This window comes from Podarcis vaucheri (assembly GCF_965113315.1).
Source record: "Podarcis vaucheri genome assembly, chromosome: 9".
In the NCBI taxonomy this organism is placed as follows: domain Eukaryota; kingdom Metazoa; phylum Chordata; class Lepidosauria; order Squamata; family Lacertidae; genus Podarcis; species Podarcis vaucheri.
Genome location: NC_138767.1, coordinates 78,377,008 through 78,400,495, shown reverse-complemented (window position 1 = coordinate 78,400,495; position 23,488 = coordinate 78,377,008). Strand labels below are relative to the sequence as shown.

The 23,488-nt window shown below is 47.1% G+C and overlaps 1 protein-coding gene across 2 annotated transcripts in view; it reads left to right on the top strand.

Moving 5' to 3' along the window:
• LOC309541136 (ADP-ribosyl cyclase/cyclic ADP-ribose hydrolase 1-like) overlaps positions 1-23,488 on the top strand; it is a 36,744-nt gene that overhangs the window by 6,528 nt on the left and 6,728 nt on the right. For both annotated transcript variants that reach the window (XM_082238597.1, XM_082238598.1), the window contains exons 3-5: positions 18,357-18,486; positions 21,709-21,844; positions 23,223-23,305. In XM_082238597.1, the coding sequence (XP_082094723.1) occupies positions 18,357-18,486; positions 21,709-21,844; positions 23,223-23,305 (349 nt within the window). The remainder of the gene's footprint in view (positions 1-18,356; positions 18,487-21,708; positions 21,845-23,222; positions 23,306-23,488) is intronic.

Below are 23,488 nucleotides of genomic sequence, written 5' to 3'. Positions count from 1 at the left end.
TCTAGGAAAGAAGTCTCCCTATTGTAGAGCCCTCCAGTTGCTGTTGGATTCCAACTCCAGCAGCTCCCCTCATCCATCATTACTGATTAGGCTGTCTGGGACAACAACACTGAAAGGTCTAAAGCTCTGTCATCCTTTTCTGAAGGAAGATAATGATGAAAAGCTGTCTGCCAGAAAAGATAGTTTGCCATTTACCTCTTCTCTTCTCATCAAGGAACCTGATAAGCTTCCACAGCGCCACCCGCGTCTTCCAGGTATTACCTTACTCATATAGATAGGATTTGCACCCCACCTTGTATCTTGCACCCGAACCTCCCTTTTGCACTATGTCCCTCCCCCTTACCTTGTAAATTGAGGAACCTGTGACAAATAAGACCCCCCCACAACTGCAACTGTATAAAATTCTGAACTTACCTTTGGGCAGGGTTCCTCATACCTTTTGTCACCTTTGTGTAGGGAACCCGGTTGCAACGGAATAAAGGATTTGTGCTTTTAAAAAGCCACATGATTCTTTCTCTCCGTGGTTGGACATCACCCGTCTTCTCCTCCAACTGTAGCGGACCCCTTTGGGACCCCAACCCAAATTCTGAGTGTTTTACATCAGAATCAAGAACTAGGACTCTTGCCTCTGCTTTGAATTCAGTACAGTGGTGCCTCGCAAGACGAAATTAATCCGTCCGTGAGCCTCTTCGTCTAGCGGTTTTTTCGTCTTGCGAAGCAACCCTATTAGTGGCTTAGCGGATTAGCGCTATTAGCGGATTAGCGCTATTAGCGGTTTAGCGGCTATTAAAGGCTTAGCGGCTATTAAAGGCTTAGTGGATTAGCGGCTAAAAGGCTATTAGCAGCTATTAAAGGCTTAGCAGATTAGTGGCTAAAAGGCTATTAGCGTCTTAGCGGCTTAGAAAAAGGGGGGGAGTGGGGAAAAATCGGAACACTTGCAAGACATTTTCGTCTTGCAAAGCAAGCCCATAGGGAAAATCGTCTTGCGAAGCAACTCAAAAACGGAAAACCCTTTCGTCTAGCGGGTTTTCCGTCTTGCGAGGCATTCGTCTTGTGGGGCACCACTGTAGATGAATTCTTAAGCTCTCCACCCATCATTGCCTCAGCCTTTTCATATGGAGATGATGGCAATGCTGACTTATTTCACAGGATTGTTTTCAAGGATTTAAAGAAGGGGGGAATGCATGTGAATTGCTTTGAAAATTTGAAAATAAATGCTAAATTCTACACACTAACAAGATGCCTATTTTTGGAAATTTCTTCAATCCAGCATGAAAACTCCTAAAAACAGTCCAGCTTATTCATGTTGGCAGGAAATGGTTTTCTCTAAAGAGCTCTGATCACAAAGTAGGTTCTTCTGAACATCAGTATCATGATTTTGTTCTATTTTTAATGTTTCACCTAGTGCAATCTTCTTCTTTGGTAATCACTCATAGCCAAGTAAGATTGTCTTCCATGAACACAGTCTTAACAGTGAGTCCGTAAGTCACGGTGGAGGCCAATTCTGGATCCACAAGTCCTTCCACAGTGGGGACATAGGTTTCCGGGTGGGAGTTGATCACGGTGAGGTTTCGCCAAATGTGCCTTCTTCTTAGCTCCTTTCTCCTTTTCGCCCTGAGTTTGTGCGTCCCTGATACCTTTGGTAATGGCTATTCTCCAATTGGAGCACTCGCAGGCCAGTGTTTCCCAGTTATCGGTGCTTATACTACATTTCTAAAGATTTGCCTTGAGAGTATCTTTTTTCTTTTCTTGAGAGTGTCTTTAAACCCCTTTTGCTGTCCATCGGTATTTCGCTTTCCATTCTTAAGTTCGGAATAGAGTAGTTGCTTTGGAAGATGATAATCAAGCATCCGAACAACATGACCAGTCCAACGAAGTTGATCTTGAAGAATCATTGCTTCCACACTGGTGATCTTTGCTTCTTCCAGTACACTGGCATTAGTTCACCTATCTTCCTCATCCCCCAAACCATGGCCTTCATTTCTCATTTTAGGCCTATTATTAATACTTCTAGTCACCAACATTATTTCAGAAGGAATGTCACAGAGCCCATGGCATCTGTCTTGATCTTTCTTTCTTTCTTTCTTTCGTTTGTTTGATAAGTTCCTGAGAAGGGCAATACCTCCTACCCCTTCAGTGATTCAAAGCCTGTGCTTGTGAAGGGGGAAAAATACTTCTTTGTTCCAAGTTTTTGGCTTTGCTTCAACGACTAAACATTTTAGTGCCACAAATTCTTGCCCAGACTTCCTTTAGTCCTCCATCATGTCTGCATCACGGTTTAATTAAAAACCTTTCTAGGCACTGCAACTGGCCCAGTTGTGCTGAAAAATCCTCTGGGAGGTGCTCATCTCCAAAGCTAAATTTATATGTTTGTCATTCTACTTATAATTATTTATTGCAAAATTCAGCTTAAAGAAGTGTAAGTGCACTTGAAAAATGCATGGTTCCTGCTAGAACCCTGTGAATCACTTAGGGCGTTTCAAGTAAGAGCCAGTTCATACAGAATCAGTTCATGAAACATTTCCGCACAATACCATTTCAGACTGCAATTTAGCAGAGGGACTTGATGGCTCATGTTCATTTGGATAAATAGTGGTCACTAGCTTTCCTTCAAGCTAAATTGTGGCACAAGAGGCTGCTGTTTGGAGGTGGGGAGGCACTTTTCTCTATCCCCTCTCCACCTATGACCATCCCCACTTCAAACACTCCAGCATGCAGCACTTAGGCACGAAAGAGGTCCCCCCACCCATAGTTGTTTTGTGTGCATAGGATGTTCCTAGGAAGGGTAAGAGTTAAATCTCTCCCCCTCCACTTCAATCTCTAGGAGTACCACATGTACCCTGCTGGTGCCTATGCATGAAAAAATCTATATATAATTTCATTTGCTGATAGAGGGTGGAAGTGCCCATGCCTACTTCTGTTTTTAATGTGTGTTACCACCAACAACAACCTAGTCCTAGATTTGAAATATCGTTTGCTTTCCCATTTTAAAATAAAGGAAAGGGGAAATGGAGAGTTACAGTGAAGTGTCTGAGTGCAAGGACCAGTGTTAGAAACTCCCATCATTCCAGGCACATTTTGCGACAGGGAGTTTCATTTGTGCAAGCAGTTTGTGAGCTCTAGGCACAGTACACCCTTTTTAATAGACATTAATTTCTTGTTTACTATGTATTTTTGTTTCCAGTTTCAAATTCTGTCATAGGTTCTATGTGTGGAATAACCAACCTCAAAAAACCAAAATGCTTAAGTTTAATCAATGCATGAAGGGGTTAATACCATAGAGTAAGCTGTCCTGCTAGGTTACTATGTCCACTTCCCCTCAGATTGGGAGGAACTAAGTAATCAAGCCTTTGTTCTCCTCCAGTCTACCTGAGAAGCTCAGTGAGTGAAGAGGTTGGAGCTGGTTCCTCCAGCTAAACTATATGGCTCTCATAAGCCACCCGAGTTCCGATACCAATAATTTAGGAACGATCACCACTTTGTAACTAAGCTAAATATTACTGCCCATGCAACTTTTCTGAAGGACCTGAGTTTTGTAAGTAAACCATTTTTAAAACTTCTCCAGGTGTGATCTTTTCCTCAGCTGGGGGAAGAGGAAAACTTTGGAAAGAAATAAGCAGACATTCTGGAACTCACTTGGAAGGACACATATTTTAAAAATCTAACAAGCTAACCTATATTTCCACCCTTTGCTGCATATTTTGTGATTTTAAATCTCTCCTTGGGTTCTCTCATCAAAGAGCACTTTCATTCAGGAATTCTCCTTTCTTGCTCGTTCTCTATATTGCACCAACATTATGGGTCTGAAAACTTGCAAACTTAACTGCAGTGTTTTTATTACTTCTGAAAGTCGCTGAGTTTGGCATGAAATAATGAAAGTTTTAGGTAATGTTTGCGGGGAGAATTATTTGCACACAAATTTGACATTCTTTGAATAAACATCCCCCACAAAAGAGTGAGCTAAATAGCATTCGGGTCGTCCCTCCCCCCTCCACTTCCTTATTTACACACATTCATGTAGCCATTAAAAATACAGTGGTACCTCAGGTTAAGTACTTAATTCGTTCCAGAGGTCCATACTTAACCTGAAACTGTTCTTAACCTGAAGCACCACTTTAGCTAATGGGGCCTCCTCCGGCGGCGCCGGAGCACAATTTCTGTTCTCATCCTGAAGCAAAGTTCTTAACCTGAGGTGGGTTAGCGGAGTCTGTAACCTGAAGCGTATGTAACCTGAGGTACCACTGTATAATAAATCATGAGTAGTTAGAATGCACTGTGGGGTCATCAAAGTCCTCAACTAGAACATTTAACCTAAGTTCAACTCATACATGCATTTTTAAATTTTTAAATTTAAGAGAAGTATGATGATAGGACAAAAGGGCAGATATGTCACATTAAAATTCCACACTTAAAGCAAAAATTCAGAGTCTACTCAGGATTGATGGCTCGTATGTCCCAGTTTTCTTCTTGGTAACCCAGGAAACGCAGCATCTCTGCTCTGGACCAAGAATGGCTGCTTGGTCATTTGCCTGTAAGTTGCCATCTCATTCAGAATGTGGTTTTTAGAAATGTCTGGAAGTCAGTGCCCATTGACGGTTCTTTTGCACTTGGCAAACTGCACAGAGGTAAAATCCTCAACCTTGGATTTCAAAAAGTGCTATTTAACAAAAATGCCAAAGTGAATATTCCCATTTTTAGATGATGGATACCTCCAGGAATACTGGGGTTCCTGAAGGTGCATCAAACTAAAATAAAGACAAAACGTGAAAAGTAACTTCCCCTAATTACAACTTCTTGGTTGCTGAAGCTGATTCCATCATTCCTACAACCATCTAATTGTATACAGTCATACCTTGGTTTTTGAACAGCTTAGTTCTCGAATGTTTTGGCTCCCAAACGCTGCAAACCCAGAAGTGACTGTTCCAGTTTGCAAACTATTTTTGGAAGCTGAACGTCCGATGGGGTTTCTGCAGCTTCTGATTGACTGCAGGAGCTTCCTGCAGCCAATCAGAAGTTGCGCTTAGGTTTCCAAACATTTTGGAAGTCAAATGAACTTCTGGAACGGATTCCATTCAACTTCCAAGGTACAACTGTACATACCAAACATGTGAGTATGGGGTTTGTGAATGTACAGTGTACCAAAAACAATGAGTTCAAAGTACCCATTTAATCTCTAGTAAGAGTGAGGTTTAGCTGTGGAGAGTTCCCTTTGTCATCTTTCCTAGTTGCCTTGCTGAGCTCCTCTTGCTTGTGCAGAGATGGCGGGTCATTCAGAGGATAAAGGTAAAGGGACCCCTGACCATTAGGTCCAGTCGTTGGCCTATCCATTCAGAGGATAGCTACATATAATTTCAAGTACTTGTGATCACAGGGACGCGGGTGGCTCTGTGGGTTAAACCACAGAGCCTAGGACTTGCCGATCAGAAGGCTGGCAGTTCGAATCCCTGTGACGGAGTGAGCTCCCGTTGCTCGGTCTCTGCTCCTGCCAACCTAGCAGTTCAAAAACACAAAGTGCAATTAGATAAATAGGTACCACTCCAACGGGAAGGGAAACAGCGTTTCCGTGTGCTGCTCTGGTTCGCCAGAAACGGCTTTGTCATGCTGGCTACATGACCCGGAAGCTGTACGCCGGCTCCCTCGGCCAGTAAAGCGAGATGAGCTCCGCAACCCCAGAGTCGGCCATGACTGGACCTAATGGTCAGGGGTCCCTTTACCTACTTATGACCACAGTAGGACATGCCCTCCCCTAATTCACAACAATAACATCATGGAGCAATGCTTGAGTAGGCCAAGAGTATCCTTAACTAGAGTCAATTTCCCTCTTAGTTTAAAGGTTAAAACTTGAACCAAAAGTTCTCAAAATTCCGACCCCTTGAGATAGTTAGCAGGGTTCAGGGTTCAATTTTATTGAGCAATTGTTCCAGGTGTTTGTGTAGCTTGGAGTCTGCCCGTAAGTCTTCAGGCTTCAGTCATGTGCACACTGCTACTAATTGGGATCACTACTTCAAATGTCAGCATTTTAAAACAAATCTTTACAGCCTGGGATAACCCCTTACCTATATGCATTTATATTGTGACTGAAGCACATGTAAAAAAAATAATGTGAATTTGCTAGCTCTTTATCAGAGTGTGATATTCCCTGGCTGTGAGTTGGTGACCAGTTCTGCTTTATTTATGTCATGGACTTTGTATGCAGTAATAAACCAAAGGAAAACAAAGCTTACAAAGAGGCTTTGAAAAGCCATTTTTTTCAGAACCTCTGAAATTGGCAAGAACCTTCAGAGGCATGCAAGAAAACCTGAAAGAGCTCTTTTTTTCTGAATTCAGCAAGCATTCAGACTTCTACGACATTTAAAGGGAGAAAGCGGGGGATGACTACTTTTCCCCAAAGCTTGGAAATGATGTCCATAACAACCATTTATTTTCTTTCTCCAGCAAAAATGTGTATTACAGGTTGTCTTTGCTAGGAAGTCTTTCCACTTCTCTGAGACTGAGAAAATATGGCTCGAAAAGGGTAGAAGTCTCCCCTCTCTTCTACCACCAGTTTAGAGTTGTATTGATGGGATGGTACCCTTCTAAGTCCTATGCAGAGTAGACCCATTGAAATCAATGAACTTACTTGAGTCCATTGACTTCAGTTTTAAATAATGTTGGACACCATCCTAGGTTTGTCTTGTTGCCCCCTTGTTTAGCTTACTTACAGTTGAAACAAATGTCCTGTGAACATGGAAGAAAGCAGTTTGGGGAAGTACCTGTGGAAACAGTAGCTATACAGTACACACACCCTGGGAATCCTAATATTTATCTTCAGAACTATTTGATTTTTTGCCTTCTTATTAAAAAGACAGATTTCCTTTTATCGGTAGCTAACTTGGACTACAGTCTTACTTGCACTTAACACAGTGGGACTTACTTCTGAGCATTGCCTTGCCTTGGTAATGGACTGAAAGAGAGCCAACAAACTGAAGCTCAATCCAGATAAGACCAAGGCACTGTTCGTGAGTGGTTCCTTAAACCAGATGGCTGGGAGGTGGCCTGCTCTTGATGGGGTTACACTTCCTCTGAAGGAGCAGATATGTAGCTTGGGGGTGCTCCTGGATCCTGGCCTCAGTGGTGTGGGGTGCTATCCATCAGCTGCGGCTGGCGGTCCAGCTGTGCCCCAGCTGGACAGAGATAGCCTAACTTTTGTCACCTGTGCTCTGGTAACCTCTAGGTTAGATTACTGTGATGCAGTATACACAGGGCTTCTTCTGAAGACGGTTTGGAAATTTCAGCTGGTGTAGAATTCAGCAGCCAGAGCAAGACAGTTTGAGCATGTAACATCAATCCTGATCAGACTCCATTGGCTGCCAGGTGGTTTCTGAGCCCAGTTCAAAGTGCTGGGCTTTGCCCTATAAAGCCTTAAATGGCTCAGGACCACAATACCTCAAGGTCCTCCTTTCCCTGGCCCAGACCTTGCAATAATCATTTGTTGATCTTTTTCTCTGTATTTAATCATGAATTAAGATGATGAAAAATGGCACAGAATAGCTGATGGGAAAGTCTTTGGGAAGGCACACTTGAGAACTGCATTTTGACCACCCCCACTGTTGCACTTTAGCCTCCAGAGGGTGCACTATGGGTCGATGCAGCCCCCAGCCCAAATCAGGTTAGCCCTCAAGTGCCCAAGGGAGGGGAGAGAGCGCAGAAGCCAAGACTCCTGCTGGTAACAACTGGACCTTCCCTTTTCTCTTTCTGGCTGAAGATGGCTCATTTGAAATTACAGTAATTTTGTGCAAACATGGAAAACAAAGAGAAACATTACAAAAAACTACAGTATAAGGACCTTTCCCTCAAACATCTGTGATGTGAAAAACATATTGCCACAGGCACTTTAGTAAGAGCCCGGCTTAATGTTGTATCCATCTTTCCATATGAAAGGAAACAGACCCACAATTTTAAACTGAACACATTTTAAACAAAACCTTTTTCTACCTGCTTTCCTACATGCTCCTCTCCCAGTTAATCCTGCGTTAGGCTAGACAGAGAGGCTGTATACACAATACGGGTTTAAAATGCAGAGAGGTTGTCCCACCGGCCCCCACTACACTTCATGTCGTATTTGCATGTCGTCATGCACATTGGTGCGGTAAGATTTGTTTCCAAGTTGCCTACTATCTGCCCACACCAGAGGTCAGACAGCAGACATGGGCATCTTCATACAGTCTACCTTTTCAAATGGGGGAATGCATCCAAACTCAGCATTTCTCAAGAAGCTACAGGACAGAGGGGGATTGTGGCTAGCATCATGTGTACATAGCTTGGGAGTGTGCTGGATGCGGAGTAAATGGGAATGTGTACACAGCCATAGTGACTGGAGAAAAGTAACCCAGTTAACTTCCTGGCTGAGTTGGAATTTGAACCGAGTTCGACACTTTGGCCACTGGCTACATAAAATGCAAAGTAGGGACAGTGGATAAAATAATACAAAGAGGATCAAAAATTCAAGCCTGAACAAGCAATAAGCCTACTGGTGCTGAATCAGGAAGCTCTTTAACTAGCAATGGATCTCCATCAGGGGGATCTCATGGAGCAGGGAGTTCCACAGCCTCACACAGCCAGTTGTGAGAATACATAAAAGGCTCTCCTCGCACATCCTGACCTTGGATGATGACTGGATTCAGTAGACTTGCACAATTTGTACACCACCAGTTAGCTATGTTCAGTGGTGGACCTACATTTTGGGGCCCCTGAAGCTTGAATTGGTTATGGGGGCTGCTTTGCAACCAGCAAGGAGGTCTGGGTAACCACTGTTACCTTTTTCAGTGGGGTTGTTCCATGAAGATAACCACACCTTCATTGTCAGGTGGCTGAGGATGGGGTGGGTTTGTGTTTCCCAGCAAATATTTCTTCTGTACTTCCGTCTCTCTCTGGCTGCTTGCATTTCCTTATCTGGAAAAGCTTCATGGGAGAGAATACCTCATGATGTCTTTCCTGAAGGTTCAACTGAAATGTGGAAAGATGGGAGAAATTATTTTGTAAAATTAGTGCAAAGACATCCACAAATGCCCCTTGGCCACCTCAAAAGTAAGGTATTCACAACAAAACCCCTACACCCCACCCCCATGATAAAGTGTTATTTTACTTTTGATAATGATCAAATGCAACTTCTGTTCTTATTAATTGATGGAGGATACTTTGCGGTGGGGGGAGAGAACACAGTGCTAGTTTTAACTATGCTGCTACAAATGTTGCTTTTGGTGTCTCTCTCTCTTCCTCTCTGTTCCACATGGTGCCTGTATATATACACTGATATACACTTTCATAGGAAGATAAAGAGAGCTCAAGCTAACAAAAGGTTTGGGGAGTTTTTACGGTTCTTACTTCTCTAACTACAGTGGTACCTCTGGTTACGTACTTAATTTGTTCTGGAGGTCCGTTCTTAACCTGAAACTGTTCTTAACCTGAAGCACCACTTTAGCCAATGGGGCCTCCTGCTGCCGCCTCACCGGCGGAGCACGATTTCTGTTCTCATCCTGAAGCAAACTTCTTAACCCGAGGTAATATTTCTGGGTTAGCGGAGTCTGTAACCTGAAGCGTATGTAACCTGAAGCGAATGTAACCCAAGGTACCACTGTACACAGAAAAAAACAAATAGTTGCTTTTTCCTGTTGCGGTTCCCCAACAATGCAAAAAGCAATAATTCAGCCCTCCCCCAGAAAGATTCTGCCCTGTCAGGCTGCATCTATTTTGGTGACGGCCTCGGTCCAGTATACCTGAAGGAGCGTCTCCACCCCCATCGTTCTACCCGGACACTGAGGTCCAGCACCGAGGGCCTTCTGGCGGTTCCCTCACTGCAAGAAGCCAAGTTACAGGGAACCAGGCAGAGGGCCTTCTCGGTAGTGGCGCCCTCCCTGTGGAACACCCTCCCACCAGATGTCAAAGAGAACAACAACTACCAGACTTTTAGAAGACATCTGAAGGCAGCCCTGTTTAGGGAAGCTTTTAATGTTTGATGTATCACAGTATTTTAATATTCTTTTGGAAGCCGCCCAGAGTGGCTGGGGAAACCCAGCCAGATGGGCGGGATATAAATAAATTATTATTATTATTATTATTATTATTATTATTATTATTATTATTAATGGTTTTTTATATATAAAAAACTAAACGTGTGATGGCCTGGGATTCCGATTCGGAGGATGAAACAGAGGAATCCCAGCCGGCACAGGAGTCCCCGCCTCCAGGGCCGGCTGAACTGGGGCAAGGCCTGGATGCTGAGGAAACTCAAGAGCAGGCACCAGGTGAAACCATTCTGGCCCCAGAGGTGCTGGATGACTCAGTGGCCACAGGTGAGCCTCCTCCAGGGCCCAGTAACCCTTCGGCCTCTCCTGATCTGCAGAGGCTTAGGGCAGAGAGGCGAAGGGAACTGGTTGCCCCCAGGAGGAGTGCTCGCCTTAAGGCCAGAGTAGGCGGGGCTCCTGGGGGTCGGGACCGCCCCTGACCTTGGAAGAGGATAAAAGCCCAGTCAGGCCGGCCCCAGGTTGCGGGAGCAACGTCGTTGTTGGCTACGGACCTTCCTGTGTTCTTGATCCCCTGCTCGGCTTCCTGTTCCTGACTATCCAGTACTCCTGTTCCCTGCTCGGCCTCCTGTTCTCGACCATCCGGTGTTCCTGTTACCTGCTCAGCCTTCTGTTCCAGCGTTCCTGTTCCCCGCCCGGCTCTCTGCATCGGACCTTGCCCCTCTTCGTGTGGACTCTGCTACACTCACGGTACCTTACCCCCGGGACCAGCACAGTTTGCTCCCGCCAAACCCGCACTCCCCCTTCGTAGGGGTGCGTTCGGGAAGAGCCAGAAGCCATGGCTGACCAGGCGGCTGCGCTGGTGACTTTGGCCCAGGAGAACCAGGCCTTGACTCACACCGTGCAGCAGCTCAGTGACGCGGTTGTGGCACTTCAGCAACGCTTGGAAGCCCTACCGGCTCCTGGGGCCGACGCCCCGGCGCCTGGCAAGTACCCAGTGGCTTTGCCTGAGAAATTTGATGGAGCCCCGGCCAGCTTTCCCATGTTCCTGGCCCAGGCCAAGCTGTATATTCAGGGGCGAGCCCGGAACTTTCCTGACGACCGCACCAAGGTGCACTTTTTGATTAGTTTGTTAAAGGACCAGGCGGCCAAGTGGGCGTTGCCGCTACTCAGGCAAGACTCCCCCTTCTGGCAGACTATACGGGGTTTTGCAATCGTTTGGAGGCCGCGTTCGGCAACCCCCAGAAAGGGAGTCAAGCCAACCGGGCGATTCAGCGTTTGAAACAGGGCAAGTCCACGGTGGCCGCATATACCACGGAGTTTCGGCTGTTGGCACAGGACTTGACCTGGAATGATTCGGCACTGCGGGACCAGTATCTCGAAGGGCTTTCGGACGAGGTACTGGATCAGTTGGCCACAATGGAATGCCCCACCACGCTAGACACTCTCATTCAACGGAGTCTACAAATAGACGACCGGTTGGAGGATCGTCGTCAGGCCTGGGGTCGCCGACACTTCCAGTTCACGGCACCAGCTTTTTCCGGCAGCCCCACGGTCACAACTGATTTAACGGAGGAACCTATGCAGCTCGGGGCAGTGCGGCCACGCCTTTCCCCCGCAGAGAAGGCGCGGCGTCGGGAGGGAAATCTCTGTCTTTACTGTGGCGGAAGTGGACACTTCGCTCGGTCTTGCCCTGAGAAACGCCAGCCGCCGGGAAACCGCCAACCCCAGTAGCTGATGGCCCTAGCTACCGGGGGTCCCAAACCGCGCAGAATGGGCCTGCACCAATGGACTTACAACATCTTATGGTTTCGGTACGTTTATACCCTCCAGGTGGGCCCTGGATCCACACCTATGCTTTGGTAGATTCAGGGGCAACCCGCTCCTATATGGACGCTGCTTTTGCCGCCCATCATCAGGTGCCACTTCGGAACAAGCCAGTACCGGTCCAGGTGGAAGCGATTGATGGACGACTTCTGTGTTCAGGTGCCGTTACTCAGGAGACCCAGCCCCTGGTCCTGTGTTTCCAGTAGCACCGGGAGTTGCGAACTTTGCCTCTATGCCTCGCTTCCCCCTGGTGCTCGGGATGGACTGGCTGGAAGCCCACAACGTTCAGATTGACTGGGTCAAACGGACCGTGCACTTCCCAGACCCATGTTCCCATGCTCAATCCGGGACGCTGGCGGCCGCGCCCTCAGAGGAGGCAGCACCCACGCTCCCAGCCGTGTATCAGGACTACCAGGACGTGTTCGAGGAACGGGGGGCAGACCAGCTGCCGCCGCATCGGCCTTTTGACTGCGGCATAGACCTTCAACCCGGAGCGCCTTTACCAGTGAGTCGCTTATATTCTCTAACAGAGCCAGAGCGCGAGGCTTTGCAGGACTTCTTGCGCAAGAACCTGGAGCGTGGGTTCATTAGGCCTTCCACCTCGCCTACCGTGGCACCAGTGCTTTTCGTTAAGAAGAAATGTGGGGAACTCCGCCCTTGCCATGATTACCGAGCCCTGAACAAAATTACCGTCCCAGATCGGTACCCCTTGCCCCTTATCTCGGAGCTGCTGGAGCGGGTGCAAGGGGCGCAGGTGTTCACCAAGCTGGACCTCCGGGGGGCCTACAATTTGATTCGGATCCGAGCCGGGGATGAGTGGAAGACAGCGTTTGGGACCCGGTACGGGCAGTTCGAATATTTGGTTATGCCGTTCGGTTTGTGCAACGCGCCTGCTGTGTTCCAACGCTACATCAACCACGTGTTTCAGGACTTGTTAGACAAGTACGTGGTGGTGTATTTGGATGACATACTGATTTACTCCCGTGACCCGGCTCGCCATGAGGGACATGTCCGGACCGTGCTGCAACGCTTGCGTGAGCACCGTTTGTACGCAAAGCTCAGCAAGTGCGAGTTCCATCAGCGGACTGTGGACTTCCTTGGTCACCGGCTCTCTCCGGATGGGGTGCAAATGGACCCGGGGAAGGTGACAGCGGTTCAAGAATGGGCGGCACCCCGGAACCGCAAGGACCTACAACGTTTCCTGGGGTTCGCCAATTACTACCGGACCTTCATCGCTGATTATGCTCATCGCACCACCCCGTTGACCCGGCTACTGCGCCCAAAGACGCCGTTTTCTTGGGGCAAGGAGGCAGAGGAGGCGTTTCAGGGGTTGAAGGCCTGTTTCCAGAGGGCACCAATCTTACAACATCCTGACCCCTCTCGACCCTTTGTGGTGGAGACCGACGCCTCCAGTACGGCTCTCGGTGCCGTCTTGTCTCAACAGATTGGTCCTGAAGCGCCACTCTTACCCTGTGCCTTCTATTCCCGCCAGCTCCTACCAGCGGAGCGTAACTATACTGTGTGGGAGCGGGAACTACTGGCCATCAAGGTAGCCTTTGAGGTCTGGCGCCATCATCTTGAGGGGGCACGACATCCGGTGGAGGTGAGAACCGACCACCGGAACCTGGAGTACCTCCAGACCACCCGCAAGCTGAACCAAAGACAGATCCGGTGGGCGTTGTTCTTTTCCCGGTTCCAGTTTCGGATCCGCTACATCCCTAGCTCTCAGAATCAGAAGGTGGATGCCCTGTCCCGGAAACCTGAAGACAACGCAGACACGGTACAGCAAGCAGAACCCACCACGATCCTACCTCCGGCTGCATTCCTGGCCACCCAGGAGGCGCAGCCACTGCAGGTTCGGGTGCGGGAACAGCAGCGGGTCGACGCTTGGGCCCAGGATCGTCTCCGGGAGCTGGCTGAAGGGTCCAGCCCACAGTATCCGGGGCTGGTCCTGCATCAGGGCCTTCTGCTGCACCACGGTCGGCTGTACGTCCCGCCAGGGCCACTACGGCTGGAGGTTCTCCGGATGGCCCATGATGCCCCAGCAGCGGGGCACTTTGGACGGTATCGGACCACCCATCTGGTCAGTCGTGAATTTTGGTGGCCCCGCCTGAAGGCTGACGTGGCTCGCTACGTTGCTGGTTGCGATGTCTGTCATCGCGCCAAGGGTCCTACCGGGCGACCCCCCGGCCTACTTCAGCCATTGCCAGTTCCACCGCGCCCTTGGCACACGGTTTCGTTGGACTTTGTAGTGGACTTACCCTCGTCTCGTGGCTGTACCTGCCTACTGGTTTTCTCCGACCATTTCACCAAGATGGTACACTGCGCTCCCTGTCCATCTGTACCCACAGCCCAGGAAACTGCTCAGCTGTACCTTCAGCATGTCTTCCGTCTGCATGGACTACCTGAGCGCGTGGTGTCCGACCGGGGAGTTCAGTTCACATCCCGGTTCTGGCGAGCATTACACCAGACCCTCGGGACAGAGGTCTGCCTCTCGTCAGCCTACCACCCACAGACCGATGGCCAGACGGAACGGGCGAACGCGGTGCTGGAGCAGTACCTCCGGTGTTACTGCAGCTACCAGCAGGATGACTGGGTCGACCACCTGGCATTGGCGGAGTTCGCCTATAACAACGCGGTGAATGCGTCCACCCAGCAAACCCCGTTCCAGGCCAGTTATGGTTATCATCCACGGCTGTTTCCAGAGGTGCTGCCGGCATCCGCGGTCCCGGCGGTGACGGAGTGGCTTCAAGAGCTCCAGTCCCAGCAACAGCTTTTGGTGGAGCAACTGCACCAGGCCAAGGAAGCGTACAAAGCCCAGGCCGACCGCCACCGCCAGGTGGGGCCGGAACTTCGCGTCGGTGACCTGGTTTGGCTCTCCACTCGCCATCTCCACCCCTCTCGACCTTCGCGGAAGTTGGACGCCCGCTTCACCGGCCCGTTCCCTATCGTGGATCAAGTCTCTCCTGTGGCATTCCGTCTCCGGTTACCCGCAACCCTGAAGGTTCACCCGGTCTTCCACAGGTCCCTTTTGAGTCCGGTGGCCCCACCCGACGAGTTCCACCCGAACCGTCCCCGACCGCAGCCAGTGTTGGTTCGGGGAGAGCCTGAGTACGAGGTGGAACGCATCCTGGACTCCCGATACCGCAGGGGAAAGCTGCAGTATCTCATTGACTGGAAGGGGTACGGACCGGAGGACCGTTCCTGGGAACCAGCGGCCAACGTCCACGCACCTGCCTGCCTCCGAGAGTTCCATGCGACGTACCCCGGCAAGCCGGGTCCGGACCCTCGGTTGAGGGGGGGGCCTGGGAGGGGGGATGGTGTGATGGCCTGGGATTCCGATTCGGAGGATGAAACAGAGGAATCCCAGCCTGCACAGGAGTCCCCGCCTCCAGGGCCGGCTGAACTGGGGCAAGGCCTAGATGCTGAGGAGCCTGCACCTGTGGCAGTGCATCAGGAGCTGGCCCCAGGTGAAGCCCTTCTGGCCCCAGAGGGGCTTGATGACTCAGTGGCCACAGGTGAGCCTCCTCCAGGGCCCAGTAACCCTTCGGCCTCTCCTGATCTGCAGAGGCTTAGGGCAGAGAGGCGAAGGGAACTGGTTGCCCCCAGGAGGAGTGCTCGCCTTAAGGCCAGAGGAGGCGGGGCTCCTGGGGGTCGGGACCGCCCCTGACCTTGGAAGAGGATAAAAGCCCAGTCAGGCCGGCCCCAGGTTGCGGGTTGTTGGCTACGGACCTTCCTGTGTTCTTGATCCCCTGCTCGGCTTCCTGTTCCTGACTATCCAGTACTCCTGTTCCCTGCTCGGCCTCCTGTTCCTGACCATCCGGCGTTCCTGTTACCTGCTCAGCCTTCTGTTCCAGCGTTCCTGTTCCCCGCCCGGCTCTCTGCATCGGACCTCGCCCCTCTTCGTGTGGACTCTGCTACACTCACAGTACCTTACCCCCGGGACCAGCACAAAACATAATAATCGTCATTAATCTGAATGGTTCTGGGGCAGTAGGAAAGTTTAAACTTCTCCACCCAGCCCAGTACCCTGATAAAGATGCAAATTATCCTCTCCCTTGTTATCAGATTAACTATTTATCTCTTATCAAGATGCATTACGACCTGGAGTCAGGGTGGAGGAGATGTCCTTTTTGGCTGCTTTGTGCAGAATTGGATCAGCAGATTCCGGGAGGGCCTGTGTGTTGTGTACAAGGGGGCAAAGCCTACTTTTGGCCAAACCCATCACTGGTATGGAGGGTTCGTCAAGGGTGAATATGAGCCTTGGGTCAAAATAGGTAAGCCTGTAACTTGCCTGGTTAGACACCCCCATCAAATATTATACAGGTGGTATGGGATTCTCTACAGCAGAGGTTCTCAGACCATAAGGAAGTGCTCCTTCATTATGGAGTCTGCAGGGTACACTCCCCAGTATGTTTTCACAGAAGCCAGGTCTAGTATCTTGAGGGCAAGAGCGTTTCTCATTGACCCCAAGGAGCATCTGTTGCTGCCCACCTTTTCCCAATGATGTCATGTCTCCGCTTGAAATGTTGCCCCACAGCAAGCAAATGTGCCCTATTCTTTCTCTGTTGGTACAGTGTATGTTTCTCACTCTTGCTCTGAATATCAGCCTCCAGATAAAAGTAAAGGGACCCCTGACCATTAGGTCAAGTCATGGCCTATTTATCTACTTGCACTTTGACGTGCTTTTGAACTGCTAGGTTGGCAGGAGCAGGGCCCGAGCAATGGGAGCTCAACCCATCATGGGGATTCAAACCGCTGACCTTCTGATTGGTAATTCCTAGGCTCTGTGGTTTAACCCACAGCGCCACCTGCGTCCCAGCCTCCAGATAAAGCAACATTAATTTCAATATAATTTCCACCTCCACAGTTGAAAGAGAAATTAATGAGACTCAAGCATGTTGCTTAGCCTACTGTTATACTCATAGTTTACTACGACTACTGCTTTTAGTCGAAGTAATCCTCTTAATCAGATGTACATTTCTTAAGCTGTTCAGGAGAGGGAAAGGCAGGTTGTCAGACTTCTATTATGCTTAGGAATTAGGAGTGCTTTCTCACTATTCAAATACTGAATGAATGTTTGTTTATTCGGCTTTACGCCCATCATAAAGTACAACACAACAAAACAAATCAAATAAAACAGCGGTCTCGTACAAGCCACAAGTAATATAACACAATTCACAGCTCACAAGGACAGATATTAACAATTCAAAAGAAAAATTTAAGATTAAGATTAAAAGTTTAGGCACTACACTAAAATCAATATCTGATGTCATTGTAGAAAATTCTTGTAACTATCAATAATCAGCTAACATTCCTTTCCGTCTCTTGTACGAGAGGACGGCTGTTAGGAATTTAGCAACCTGTAGGGTAATATAGGGATCCACATCTTGAAGAACCCAGGCAAGCTGTAGGTCTACTGGTTTGTCGGCCATAGGCTGGATTATGGAGTTTAGTATACTAGCACGAGCTGAACTGTACGTAGGGCAGATAAACATAACATGATGTAGAGATTCAGATGTTTTCATTTCACAAGCACACGTTGAAGGGACTTGGCCCTTGGTGAATCTATGTCTCAGCACGTTTGTTGGAAAAACATTGAACCTAGCTCTAATGAAGGCATATCGGTGAGACGCGGCCATAAGCGATGTTAAGTAGGACGGAGCACAATAGATAGGGGTTATGCTGAAATTTAATGGCGAGCAGGCTCCACCAGCAGCTAAGAAATTTTGGTATAGCTCCGCATCATCCAGCCTTTGATTTATACACCTTTTTGCCACATTTAGATCCTGTTTGAGCAATTCAGTGGGCGAGATCTCATAGGACAGCAATTTGGCATGGATTTTTCCTGACCACAAATTTGTGAAGTCATCCCGCCACATGCATTGAATGAGATAGTGGTTCGGGAGTTAATGCCATAGGGATATCCAATAAATCAAAACTCTCCTCCATAGAACTAACTCCACTGAGGGGATCTTCATTTCTAAGCGAATAGCCGCATTACTTACGCATGTTGGTAATTTTAATAGTCGGCGTAAGAATTGGCTTTGAAGCGACTCTAAAGGTGAGAAGTTTGCAAAGGCAGCCCATAAAGGTGCAGCGTAGGCCATTGTGGCCATCACTTTGATGCTATACACTTTCAAGGCTGCAGGGATGAATAAGGCCCCCTCAGAGTAGAAAAAACGGAGGAGGGAGTGTGATAGGGCTTTTGTCTTATTTTGCAGGTATTCAACGTGCGCTTTCCACCCTAAATTATATTGAAAATAAATTCCTAAATATTTAAATTTATGTACTTGTTCGATTTTCGTGCCCTCCAATTTCCATGAATATAATTTTCGATTCCTTGAAAATATCAGTACTTTGGTTTTGGTGTGGTTGATAGACAGATAATTAGAATGGCAATATGTCGCAAAAATCAAATACTATTTTGTACAATTCACATTTAATAGTGTCAGGCTGAACAGCAGCCATTCTCAAAGACCCCTGTGTTTGTTTGTTTGTTTGTTTGTTTGTTTGTTTGTTCTACAGAGACAAAGACTGTCTCAAAATTTGGGAGCTATTTCAAAATGCCTTTATGTACAAGCATCCATGCAGGGCGACAGAGGAAGATTTCCAGCCTCTGATGGACCTGGCCAGACAATCCATCCCATGTAACAAGGTAGTTATTTTGTGCTTGTTAATTTCTCAAGAAAATTATTAAAGAATATTTTGAATTAAATTGTAATCAAGATGTTGACTTAAAAACTGTTTGGGATGCAAGTAAGGCAGTTTTAAGAGGTTATTTTATTCAGAAATGTGCATACCAGAGGAAAGTAAGGGAATGTAAGAAATTGGAAATATCTGACAAATTAATAAAGAAAGAGAAAGAATTGGTTACAGATGCAGGAAATAAAGAGAAACTTCAAAAGATTAATTTCTTACAGATACACTATTCAATGCTTGTAAACCAATAAATAGAAAGGAAAATTAAGTTTGTAAAACAAAGGGAGCAGGAGGCAGTGGAGGACAGGAATGCCTAGCGTGCTCTGGTCCATGGGGTCATGAAGAGTCGGACATGACTAAATGACTAAACAACAACAAAAACGAAACAAAGGAATTTTGAATTTGCAAATAAACCAGGAAAGTTACTGGCATGACAACTTTAAAAAGAGAGTAGACAAAGATTACCGTATTTTTCACCCCATAGGACACACTTTTCCCCCTCCAAAAATGAAGGGGAAATGTGTGTGCGTCCTATGGGGTGAATGCAGGCATTCGCTGAAGCCTGGAGAGTGAGAGGGGTCAGTGCGCACCGACCCCTCTCGCTCTCCAGGCTTCACGCAGATCTCCGCAAGCCGTGGGAGCCCGTGCCGGGCTCCCACGGCTTGTGGAGAATTGCCTGCATGCCGAAGGCTGGGCGTGCTGTGCTCAGCACGCCCAGACTTTGCGCTTCTCTCCGCAAGGCGCAGGAGCCCAGCGCTGGGCTCCCGCGGCTTGCGGAGAGTTGCCTGTTCTGGGGGCTGGGGTCGGGGGAAGATCGGGCTTCCCCCGCCCCAGCCCCGCACCTGGGGGGGTAATAAATTTTCCCCCTTTATTTCCCCCCCAAAAAAACTAGGTGCGCCTTATGGGACGGTGCGTCCTATAGGGCGAAAAATACGGTAATTAATGAGCTGATGAAGGATGGAGTACACATAAACAATCCAAAAGAAATCAAACAGGAATTTGTGAGGTTTTACATAGATGTGTTGGGACGCGGGTGGCACAAGCCTAGGACTTGCCGATCAGAAGGTTGGCGGTTCGAATCCCCACAACGGGGTGAGCTCCCGTTGCTCGGTCCCTGCTCCTGCCAACCTAGCAGTTCAAAAGCACATTAAAGTGCAAGTAGATAAATAGGTACCGCTCCAGCGGGAAGGTAAACGGCGTTTCCGTGCGCTGCTCTGGTTCACCAGAAGCAGCTTAGTCATGCTGGCCACATGACCCGGAAGCTGTACGCCGGCTCCCTCGGCCAGTAAAGCAAGATGAGTGCCGCAACCCCAGAGTCGGCTACGACTGGACCTAATGGTCAGGGGTCCCTTTACCTTTTACATAGATGTGTATAAAAGAGAGAAAGAAGACTTTAAACTTATAGAGAATTATATAGAGCGAAGTAAATTAGGTAATATTTTTAGAGAAAGTGCAGAGCTATTAAATGCACCAATCTCCATGATGGAAGTATATCAGGTGATAAGCCAGGGAAAATCTGGGAAAGCCCCAGGACCAGATGTGCTCCTGGTGGAGTACTACAAAAAGTTTCAGGATGAGTTAGGCCTATACCTAAAATATAACAAAGTGTTAGAAATAGGACAAGCACCAGAAACTTGGAAGGAGGCTTATATCACTTTGATTCCCAAACAAGATAAAGACAGGACAAATCCCAAAAACTTCTGCCCGATATAGCTATTAAACTGCAACTGTAAGTTATCTGCAACAATATTAGCAAATAGACTCAAAAAATTATTAGTGGCTTAATACGTGAGGACCAAGCAGGCTTTCTCCCCAGCAGACCATTAAAAGATAATGTTAGGAATATTATAAACATAATAGAATACCTAGAAGTGCATAATGAAAAACAGGCAGCATTGATATTTCTGGACCCGGAGAAGGCATTCCACAATGTGTCTTGGATATTTATGAAAAGAGTCCTGAAGAAAATGGATTTGGGGGAAATATTTTTAAAGGCTATAGAAGCAATATATACTGAACAATGAGCAAATATTATTGTAAATAAAACTATATCTGATGGGTGTACAGTTATGAAAGGAACCAGACAAGGCTGCCCATTGTCCCCATTATTGTTTATTTTGATTTCAGAAATAACTGGCACAAAGATAAGAAAGAATGACAAAAGAAGAGGTATAAGAGTGGGTCAGCAAAATTCTAAGTTAAAAGCATATGCAGATAATATTATTTGACCTTAGAAAACCCACTAGAAAGTGTACCAGCACTACTGGAAGATATAAGGGAATTTGGCAATCTAGCAGGCTTTAAACTGAATAAACAAAAAACAGCAATGTTAGTCAAAAATATGGATTGTCCCCTTACAAAACACTTAGAAAGAACTAGTGATATAAAGAGTGAAAAGAAAGTGAAATACCTGGGAATTTGGTTAATGGCGAATAATCACATCTTTAATGATAACTTCATAAAGGTTTGGAAAGAAATAAAAAAAGACCTGAAAATCTGGAGTAGAATGCAATTGTCTTTGCTGGACAAAATTTCGGCTATAAAAATGAACATAGTCCCAAAATACTAATCCTATTCCAGACAGTACCTATAGTTAATGACATTTGAAACTTCAACGAATGACAGAAAGAGCTTTCTAAGTTTTTTGGCAGGAGAGAAAATCCAGGATAAAACATAAAATTATGATTGATACCAAAGAGCGAGGCAGTTTTGCCCTCCCTGACTTACAATTATATTTATGTTGAAAGAATGGATTTTACTAAAGAATAGCCACTTATTCGATCTAGAAGAGCACAGGAAGGCTTGAAACTGGAAGGGGGAATTGGCAGAAATTAAGATACCCCCCTCTACATGTAAGCATAACTGTATAATGAGCAAAGGGGGGGAGGTCACAGGAGTTCATGGAGCAAACATTGCATGAAAAACAAAACAACAGAACCTACCCATTCTTACTACCCAGACTTTTTGTTCTTATCTGTACAGATGCCCAAATATTTTCTGCCACTACTTCCGGGTCCCGTGCCCCTTAAGACAATTTTTAAAAAAATCAAAAATCCAAAAGCTTTAAGCCCAGAGCTGAAAACTGTGGAAGGAAATGGAAAGAGGAAGAGTTATATTACTGTTATAGTTCAGGAAATGGGTCAGAGCTAGGAATTCAATATTGACACTTTACTTACAGTCGCTGTTTTGGAGCAAGACAAAAGACCTTGTACACCGTTACACAAAAACTAATCGTGATTTCCTCACATTGGAAGACACTTTACTAGGCTACATGGCAGATGGGCTCTCATGGTGTGGAGACCCCTCCAGCCCAGGTAAGAAGAGTGTCCTATTCTCTACAAAAAAAAAAAGAGAGATTTAGGGTTCCCCTCTTCTGGTATGGGGGAGGGTAGGAATTGTATCCTTTAAGAAGATTTGAAGTAGAAAGGATATAATAATGTATTGTTAACCAGTGATTGAAAGATACAACTTCAGAATAAAAGAAAAGAAATCAAAGCAATGGAAATAATGTACAATAGGTGCTCTATATGGTGTGTAGACATCAAATTCACCCTCACCCCTACTTTCCAGTTGTAGCGGAGGCATTGCACTGTTATAAGAAAAACCTTCTCCTTTTCCTTTATGGGGTCTCCAAGAGCCCGTAAAGAGTCCTTAAGTGGGTTTCCTGTCAGTAGGAGAAAATAGCAGAGGCCAACCAAGGAATATTGAGAAGCAAAGCAGCTAGTAAACTGTTTATTAAACTGTTGCAACAGGGTGCTCGCTACAACATGCAGGAGGGAGGAGGAACCCAGAACAATGGTGTGCAAACTCTTCTATAGACTTTTGAAATTGCCCACCCTGTAGCCCAAGGTAAAGGTAAAGGGAGCCCTGACCATTAGGTCCAGTCACGGCCGACTCTGGGGTTGCGGTGCTCATCTCGCTTTATTGGCCGAGGGAGCTGGCGTACAGCTTCCGGGTCATGTGGCCAGCATGACTAAGCCACTTCTGGCGAACCAGAGCAGCACACAGAAACGCGTTTACCTTCCCGCCAAAGTGGTACCTATTTATCTACTTGCACTTTGACGTGCTTTCGAACTGCTAGGTTGGCAGGAGCAGGGACCGAGCAACGGGAGCTCACCCCGTCATGGGGATTCGAACCACCGACCTTCTGATTGGCAAGCCCCAGGCTCTGTGGTTTAGACCACAGCGCCCAAGACCAATCCCCAAAACATCAGACATGCTTCACAGGAGGCGGTCTCCAGCAGAAATCCTGTTTGCCAGGATATCTGTTAATGGTCACTGATTGCTTTACCTGGGCAGCCTGGCCACTCTTTTGTGATGGTAAATACTTTTAGTTCCTGAATCCAGGTCACAGGCTCACCCTATTCATACACAAATATGCCCTTAAGACAGGATTTGTAAGCAAAAAGACAAAGGGAAGGCTTTCCCCATTTCCTCCCTCCTTGGGGAGAAATATATTGAGGTCAATTTGGGAGAGTCAAAACTATTTCAGACACATGGTTCATACACTTAAGTACCGGTATGTGTTTGCCATGTACATTTATGAACGTTTATTTTCTACTTGAGACCCTAAAATTCTTACTTTCCAGTTGTAGCAGAGGCATTGCATTAAAACTTAGTTCTTCTTCCCTCCCCTCTCATAGGGCACAATATATCAGTCTTGTATTTATGCTAAAACTGTATTTATTATAGGAGTCAACTACGAATCTTGCCCCGAATGGACTGAGTGTGAGAATAACCCTAGTTCAATGTACTGGAAAATGTCGTCCAAGATGGTATGTTCTATGCAACCCAGGTTAGCGATACTGAAATATATATTATGCTTCACTAATACACAATTGAATTAAAACCAATGGCTAATACAACGAAATCGTATGCCTTAACCCAGGGATAGCCAAGTTGGTGCCGCCAAGATGCTGTTGAATCACAATTCTCTCGCCAGCCTCTGCCAGCACAGC